This window comes from Mus pahari, chromosome 12 (assembly GCF_900095145.1).
Source record: "Mus pahari chromosome 12, PAHARI_EIJ_v1.1, whole genome shotgun sequence".
NCBI classification, from domain to species: Eukaryota; Metazoa; Chordata; class Mammalia; order Rodentia; family Muridae; genus Mus; species Mus pahari.
This window is the reverse complement of record NC_034601.1, coordinates 968,440-977,413: the sequence shown is the minus strand read 5'-3', so window position 1 is coordinate 977,413 and position 8,974 is coordinate 968,440. Positions and strand designations below refer to the sequence as shown.

The 8,974-nt window shown below is 42.6% G+C and overlaps 1 protein-coding gene across 1 annotated transcript in view; it reads right to left on the bottom strand.

Moving 5' to 3' along the window:
* Dnaja3 (DnaJ heat shock protein family (Hsp40) member A3) overlaps positions 1-8,974 on the bottom strand; it is a 24,169-nt gene that overhangs the window by 12,628 nt on the left and 2,567 nt on the right. The window contains exons 2-5 of the mRNA XM_021209925.2: positions 8,310-8,443; positions 6,076-6,159; positions 2,519-2,719; positions 1,370-1,532 (exon numbers count right to left, since the gene is read on the bottom strand). Of these exons, the coding sequence (XP_021065584.1) occupies positions 1,370-1,532; positions 2,519-2,719; positions 6,076-6,159; positions 8,310-8,443 (582 nt within the window). The remainder of the gene's footprint in view (positions 1-1,369; positions 1,533-2,518; positions 2,720-6,075; positions 6,160-8,309; positions 8,444-8,974) is intronic.

Below are 8,974 nucleotides of genomic sequence, written 5' to 3'. Positions count from 1 at the left end.
GGGAGAGACAAGGGTATGAAGAAAGGGAGGGATCATGGACGGACTGATTTTTTTCTCCTTATATGCTGTTCTAGAACACACTGCCTCAGAAAACAGGGACAGGGCCTCACACTGTTAATCTGAACTTCTTTTTCTGGTGGAGGAAGAAAAATGATATCTCATGAAGCCAAAGCTGAATTCAAACTTGCTATGTAGTGAAGAATAAACTTGACTGTCTGATGTTTCTGACTCCACCTACCAAGTGCTGGGAGTACAAGTACCTACAACCACACTGAGCACAGAAGTCAATTCTCCACCCTGACCCCTGCCCCAGGCTGTCCTGGATCCTGCTTTATAGACCATAGAGATCCACCTACCTCTGCAAATGCTGGAATCAAAGGTGTGCACCAACACTCAAATATTTTAAATGGAAATATGTATATATGTGTGTGTGTGCATATGTATGTGCTGAGGACTGACTTCAAGGCTGGGCACGATGGCTCACACTTGTTTGGATAGCACTAATGAGACAGACAAATGAAGACTGACTCATGATCAAAGGCCACCTGTGGTATATATTGAGTTTCAAGCCAGCCTAGATTAGAGTTAAAGCCTATCTCAAACAAAACAAAATATGAATTCAGAGCTTTGACCATGCTAAGAACATGTTCACCAATTACAAACAGCCCTATACAAGAACTCTGAATATAGAATGCTTGCACATGATACAGAAGAAAATTCTGAATTTGAAGCTAATCTGGTCTAAACAGCAAACTCCTGAGTAGCCAGAACTATACACTGAGACTCGGTCTCAATAAATAAAATAAAAAATAAATAGATAAAATGCATGGCAAGATGGCTGGCAGGTAAAGGCACTTGCCACCAAGCATAATGTCTTGAGTTCATTTCCAGGGTCTCATATGATGAAAAAGAACAGAGTTCCACAAATTGTCCTTTGAATGCCACATGTGGGCACACATAAGCATACAATAAATCAATAAAAGTAATAATAATAAAAAAAGACTTTTAAGGATTATAACCAAGCACGATGACACATGCTTATAATTCCAGCATCCAAGAGCCTGAGGCTAGAGAGTTGATATAAGTTCAAGGTCTGCCTGAAATAAAGAGTGAGACCCTGTCCTTCCTCTAATCCCCACTCCCTAGAAGAGCCAGAGTGGAACAGTAGCACTTGGAAGAAAAAGGAAGGGGGATTACATTTTCAAGATCACCCTCACACATAGTTAGCCTGGTACAGTGATATGGGACCCAGCCCAAGGCCCAGGACCTATCTAAATAAAGTATCTCTTGGGACAGGAAAGAAAGGGCTGGGAGGTGGGTAACAGAGCAAATCATTACCAGGAGGAGTAGGGACGGGGCCCCAAAGCACCCATCCTTACCATGCCGGAGCCGCCGCAGTAGTGGCAATGCTGCACTTTGGTTCCAGGCTCGTTCCCCTTGCCGTCACAGCGCTCGCAGGTATCCATGATGTTCACAGTGAACTCTTTGTTGACACCCTTAGCAGCTTGGTTGAATGTCAATTCCATGATGTACTGAAAGAGCGAGGCACAGCCTGTCACTTAGCTTTACAATGACTACAGTGATGTTCTGTTTCAGGTCAGGAGGGCACCGGTCAGTAGCTGGAGTTACTTCTGAAGTACCAAATGTGTATATGTACACTTTTCAGGGGGAGAATGGGCAATATTTACTGAGTTGATCAATAGATGTAAAATACAGATTCTAAAATGTTTTAGGTAAAAATTTACTCTTCAACTGAAGACATGAGTAATGTCTGCACGTAACACTTGCTTTGGCCTAAATCTAGAATATCTCCCAAAGGCCCAACACTTGGTTTCCAACTTAGTGCTAATGGGAGGTAGTGGACCTTGAAGAGGTGGAGTGTGGCGAGAGGTTTTATGTTACTGGGGATGTGTCCTCTTTATTGTATTTTTACATCAGTGGCTCTCAACCTTCCTAAGGCTGTGGTCCTTTAATATAGTTCTTCATGTTGTGGTGACCCAAACCATAAAATTATTTCATTGCTACTTCATAGCTGTAATTTTGCTACTGTTATAAATCATAATACAAATAGCTGGTTTGTAGGATATCTCACATTCAAGCCCCACCCGAAGAAGTCACAATCCATAGTTTCAGAACCCCTGCTCTAGATGAATCAGTCTACTGATTAAGCAGCTATTGATAATGACACCACAATGTACATGTTCATGGACTACCTAAAGGATTTTTCGAGTATTCCTTCCTGTCAAATGGGTGACATTAAATCATTCCACTGCCTTTCTGAGAAACAGAAACTAAGAAAGACCCCTGTGTTCCATTTAAACCTAAAAGTTGATCCTTTAAAATAAAGAACATTGGGTATGATGGCACATGTCTTTAATCCTGGAAATTGGGAAGCAGAGGCAGGCAGATCTCTGTAAGTTCAAGGCCAACCTGGTCTGCATAGTGAGTTCTAAGACAGCCAAGGCTAGAATGTAAGACCCTTTCTCAAAAATTCAAAAATAAAGAATAAGAAACTTACTTCCTGAGGCTGATCAAACACATTCTGGAAATCACCAAAAGGAGAAGATGAGAACTCCCCAAAAATCTTCCTGAAAAGCTCCTCGGGATCAACAGAGGGACCTCCTCTCCAGTAGCCCTGCCCAGAGCTGCTGGCCCCAGGGTCAAAGCCAGCAGAGCCGTAAGCGTCATATTGCTTCCTCTTCACTTCATCACTCAACACCTGTGATGGAAAATAACATAGCAATCATACAAGGCTGAGTCTTCTAAGGCTCAGGGACACAGACAACAGCTCATGACAAGCAAGTCTGTCGAATTTACTAAGTGCCAAACATTCTACCAGTGAGAAGGCTAAGGCAAGAGGATGAGTTTGCAGACAGCTTGCGCTGCATAGTGACACCGTTTCAACAAAAAACCAAAATCACATTAGAGATCAGTGCTGGAGCATTTGTCAAGCATCTGTACAGCCTTGAGTTCAGTTCTTTTTTTGTTTGTTTGTTTGTTTGTTTCTTTTCGAGACAGGGTTTCTCTGTGTAGCCCTGGAACTCACTCTGTAAACCAGGCTGGCTGGCTTCAAACTCACAAATCTGCCTGCCTCTGCCTCCCAAGTGCTGGGATTAAAGGCATGCGCCATCACAGTCTGGCTCTTGGGTTCAGTTCTTAGCACCATAAAAACAAAAATATTTTTAAATGTAAAATAGCTGGGCAGTGGTGGCACAAGCCTTTGATCCCAGCGCTTAGGAAGCAGAGGCAGACGGTTCTGAGTTCAAGGCCAGCCTGGTCTACAGAGTGAGTTCCAGGACAGCCAGGACTACACAGAGAAACCCTCCATGTCTTTAAGACAAGACAAGACTGATAAACCATTGTACTTTTTTTTGTGTTTTGATACAGGATTTCTTTCTCTGTGTAGCTCAGGCTGTTGTAGAAAAAAATGTGGAAAAGAAGTATTTATTTTATTTGGTGTTTTGCCTGCATGTGTATATCTGTGTGGAGGTGTTGGATCCTCTGAGACTGGACTTAGAGATGGTTATAAGCTTCCATGTGGTTGCTGGGAATTGAATCCAGGGCCTCTGGAAGAGCAGCCAGTGCTCTTAACCGCTGAGCCACCTCTCCCGCCCACCCCTTTCTTCAGCTTTCGAATGCCTACTGGCGTCAGGCTTCTCTCAGGGGTCCGCAGGCCTGCAGCTGCAGACTGGGCTGCCGCCTCTGCTTCCGCTTTAGACTGCGCAGCTGCCAGTTGCTCTGATGCTACAGCTTGTAGGTGCCCCCGTGGCTCTCCAGCAGCACCTTTCTTTTTTTTATTTATTTTCTTTTTTTTAAAGATTTATTTATTTATTATATGTAAATACACTGTAGCTGTCTTCAGACACTCCAGAAGAGGGAATCAGATCTCGTTACGGATGGTTGTGAGCCGCCATGTGGTTGCTGGGATTTGAACTCTGGACCTTCGGAAGAGCAGTCGGGTGCTCTTACCCACTGAGCCATCTTACCAGCCCCAGCAGCACCTTTCTTTTACAAAAATTTTTATAAGCCTGGCATGGTGGTTTATATTTTAGTCCTAGAACTTGGGAGGCAAAGGCAAGCAAATCTCTATTAGTTCCAGCCATCCAGGGTACAAAGACACCCTGTCTTAAAAAAAAAAAAAAAAAAAAAGTAATAATAGAGACAATTCATTTCGGACCATGGGGGCTCACAGAACCTGGTCAACAAACAAGGGAGCTTACACACACACACACACACACACTCTCCCAAAAAACCCTGTCTCGAAAAACTAAAAATGTCTTAAAAAAAAAAAAAAAAAAAGTAATAATTTTATGTGTTTGGGTATTTTGCTTGCATTGATGTCTTTATAACACTTGTGTACCTGGTGCTCTCAGAAGCCAGAAAAGCATCAGGTGTGGTGGTGCATGCTATTAATCCCAGCACTGAGAGGCAAGGGCTGGTGAATCTCTGTGAGTTCGAGGCCAGCCTAGTCCAAAGAGCAAGTTCCAGGACACCAGAGATACACAGAGAAACCCTGTCTCAGAGAGAGAAAGAAAGAGAAAAAAAAAGCCAGAAGAGGGCATTGGATCCCTTGAAACTGGAGGTACAGATGGTTGTAAGTTACCAATTAGGTGCTGGGAATTGAACCCGGGTCCTCTAGAATGCTTGTAAATGAGTCATCTCTCCAGTCCCTCGGCAGCTGATCTTATGATCCAATTTAATAAATCTCTGATTGCCTATATTCTATTAGTTCTCCTTCTTTAAAAAGCTCTAGCACAGGCTAGCTATGGTTGGTAGGTAATAAAACCTTCATACTTACTGAACTGTGACTCTACATGTTGCTATCTAGGCCCTTGAACACATCAACCCTGACACATGCAGAACCCATTAGGGATAGTCAAGTCCAAGAGGAATGCTATGGTAGTTTGAATGAAAATAGCCCCCACAGACTCACAGGGAGTGACACTATTAGGAGGTGTGGGCTTGTTGGAGGAAGTGTGTCACTGAGAGTGAGTTTCGGGGTTTCAGAAGCCAGCCCCAGTGTTGCTTTCTCTTCCTGCTGTCTGCTGATCCAGATGCAGAGAGCTCACCTACCCTTCTAGCACCATGAAAAAAGACTTGCTGTGGCCATGGTCTCTCTTCACAGAAATAAAACCCTAACTAAGGGGCTGCAGAGATGGCTTACTGGTTAAAAGCACTGACTGCTCTTCCAGAGGTCCTGAGTTCAATTCTCAGCAACCACATGGTGGCTCACAACCATCTGTAATGGGATCCGATGCCCTCTTCTGATGTGTCTGAGGAAAGCAACAATGTACTCGTAAACAAAAACAAATGAAAAAAAAAAGAAAAAAAGAAAAAGAAACAAAAACACAAAATAAACAAAACAAAACAAAACAAAGCCCTAGTAAGACACATGGTCATTCTCTAATAATTCTGTAACTGGTCAATGGTTCTCTCACAGACACTTGGTTTTTTTCCTGTGTGCTTTATGGTCTATTTTTACAATTGCTAATTTAAGTCATCAAGTAAGGACTGATTTGATCAGTCTAACTGGGACTTCCCAAGATCAGCTATCAATATGAATTACCTGAGGACCTTCATTGATCAGGTGAACCTTGTTCTTGTATTGTTTTGTATTAAGGCAGACTATAAAGCCCTGCTTAGCCTTAAACTTACAGAAATCCTCTTGCCCTCAGCCTCATCAGTGCTAAATTACATATATGCCACCACTTCGGGTCTCTTTTCTTTTTTAAAAATTACACCTTAAATACCTAATAAAAATTGGAAAAAAAATTACACCTAATTCTTTTGTGTACATATGTGAGTGTTCAAATGCTATGGAACTAAGTAGGGGTCAGAGGACAATTTATGGAAGTTGCTGAGGATTGAACTTGTCATCAGGCTTGGCAGCAGATAGATACCCATGGAATCATCCCACCAGCCTGTTTTCTTCATTTAGAGTCTAAGCTAGTAGAACTATTAGGGACACATTACATTGGACTATATGATATGCCAAGCTAACTTGTGCAGTTCAGACTCTGATGTGTGCACAGAGAGCTGAATGGCCAGTGAATGTACCCACACAAGTCACATTACCTCATAAGCTTCTGCCAGCTGGGAAAACTTCTCCTTGGCTTTGGGATCATCCTTATTTGTGTCTGGATGATATTTCTTGGCAAGCTAAGGGGGAAAAAAGTAAATTACTATAGATATGGATAATCACTAAAACAGAACCCAAATACTTGCTACAATTATGCCTCTTGATAACATCTGTCTCTCTTAAGACAGCAACAAATTCTTAAAACAAGATTTAAAATCTGAAAATAAATCATCCCTTCAAGGATGTCTTAGGGGCTGGAGAGATGACTAAGCAGTTAAGAGCCCTGGCTACTCTCCCAGAGGTCCTGAGTTCAATTCCCAGCAACCACAGGGTGACTCACAACTATCTGTAATGAGATCTGGTGCCATCTTCTGGCGAGCATGTACTTCATACATAATAAATTAAAAAATCTTTAGGAAACAAAGCATTTACTACTCTTGCAGAGGACCTGGATTCAGTTCCCAGCTCTTATGTGGTAGCTCACAACTCTAAAACTCCAGTTCCTGGGGATTTGATGTCCTTTTATGATCTATGAAGGCACCAAAAATGCTTGCAGTATATGTACATGAGACAAACATGAATGCACACAAACCAAAAATAAATAAATGTTACAAAGTAATAAGTAGGGTCTGCTGAGATGGCTCAGCGGGTAAGAGCACTGACTACTCTTCCGAAAGTCCTGAGTTCAAATCGCAGCAACTACATGGTGGCTCACAACCACCTGTAATGTAGAGCTATCCTAGAATGAGCTCTGTAGACTAGGATAGCCTTAAACTCATAGAGATCCCCTTGACTTTGCCTCTGTGAGTGCTGGGATTAAAGGCAGGTGCCACCACTGCCTGGCTTTGTTTTTTGTGGTTTTGGCTTTTTGTTTCATTTTGTTTTGTTTTTGAGACAAACTGGCCTTAAACTCACAGAGCTTCTTTTGCCTCTGTGTTCCAGCACTGGGATAAAAAGGGCAACACAACCACACCTGGCCTGCCTGCAGTGCAAGTTTTTGAGGAATTATGTTATAAAAGTATGACAATTACTGCTATAAAAAATAAAGAAATTAAGAATTAAGAAAGAGGGCTGGAGAGATGGCTCTGTGGTTAAGAACACTGACTGCTCTTCCAAAGGTCCTGAGTTCAAATCCCAGCAACCACATGGTGGCTCACAACCACCTGTAATGAGATCTGATGCCCTCTTCTGGAGTGTCTGAAAACAGCTACAGTGTACTTGCATACAATAAATAAATAAATCTTAAAAAAAAAAAAAAAAAAAAAAAGAATTAAGAAAGAATCATGAGGAGGTGGAGAGATGGCTCAGCGGTTAAGAGCACTGAGTTCCAGAGGTCCCGAGTTCAATTCCCAGCAGCCACATGGTGACTCAAAAACATCCATAATGGGATCTGATGCCCTCTTCTGGTGTGTCTGAAGACAGCTACAGTGTACCCCATATATAAAATAAATAATAATAATAAAAATGCCAGGTGTGGTGGCACACGCCTTTAATCCCAGCACTCGGGAGGCAGAAGCAGGCGGATTTCTGAGTTCGAGGCCAGCCTGGTCTATAGAGTGAGTTCCAGGACAGCCAGGGCTATACAGAGAAACCCTGTCTCGAAAAAACCAAAATAAATAAATAAATAAATAAAGAGTAATGATGTTTACCTATATAATTTTTATTTATTTATTTATGTCATAATTGTGTGGACAGCATGGTGTTCATGTGGAATCAGTTTTCTCCTGACTTTAAATGGTTTTGGAGGAATTGAACTCAGGTAAGTAGGCTTGATGTCAAATGCCTTTACCCACTGGGCCATCTTACCTGCCCCTTCTCTTTTTTCTTAAAATATTAACTGATTACTATCACATTCATTGCCCACCAAATGCATCCCAAACTCCATCTTTCCCAGATCATTCCATAGGCTCAGCTGCTTGTGACCGGCCTTAGCAGGCTATCCACTGAGGCCATAAGGACCACACAGCATCAACACCCACCTGGGTTGAAGAGATGGCTCAGTGGCTAAGCACACACACCCCTTTTCCAAAAGACCGGAGCTTAATTCCCAGTCATGTCACATGGCTCACAGCTGCCTGTAACTATAGTCCCAAGGGGATCCATTGCCCTGTCCTCTGAGAACATCTGCAATCATGTGCATGTGCATGTCCCCACATACAGATACACACACACACAGAGTGGTCAGCAATCTTTCTACAGTCTTGTCAGTAAACCAAAGACCAATGCAGACCTGATAATAGGCTTTCTTGATATCTTTCTGGCTGGCATTTCGGGGCACTCCCAGTATCTGGTAATAATCATCTTTGGCCAAAGAAGCACTTGTGTGGAAGGAGGTGGTACAAAGAAAAGGGAAACTTTTTGTTCCTGGAAATGAAACAAGAAAATATGTTAGTCTGAGAATTTATCCACAAAAAGAAATTGTAAATAAGTGACCAGCTACGAAATATCTGTAAAAGCAATCAAGCCCCAGCTACAGGGTCTATCCCACTGAGTACACTAGAGGCCAACTCACGCTACTCAGTGTGGGCAAAGCTCAGGGCACAGCGCAGTAGGTACACTGCCTACGAGGCATGCATAAGGCCCTGAGTTTGATTCCCTGCACTGGACAAACCCAGCATAACCCTAACATGGGGAGGAGGAAGCAGATGATCAACAGTTCAAGCTCCATTCATAGCTACACAGGAAGTTCTAGGCCAGCCTGGAACATATAACACCCCGTTTCCAAACTAAAAACAAAAACAAACAAGAAATCAGCCAGAGAAGTTGAGCGTATATAGAAAGAATTTAAAAAAAAAAAAAAAACGGGCAGTGGTGGCGCACGCCTTTAATCCCAGCACTTGGGAGGCAGAGGCAGGTGGATTTCTGAGTTCGAGGCCAGCCTGGTCTACACAGTGA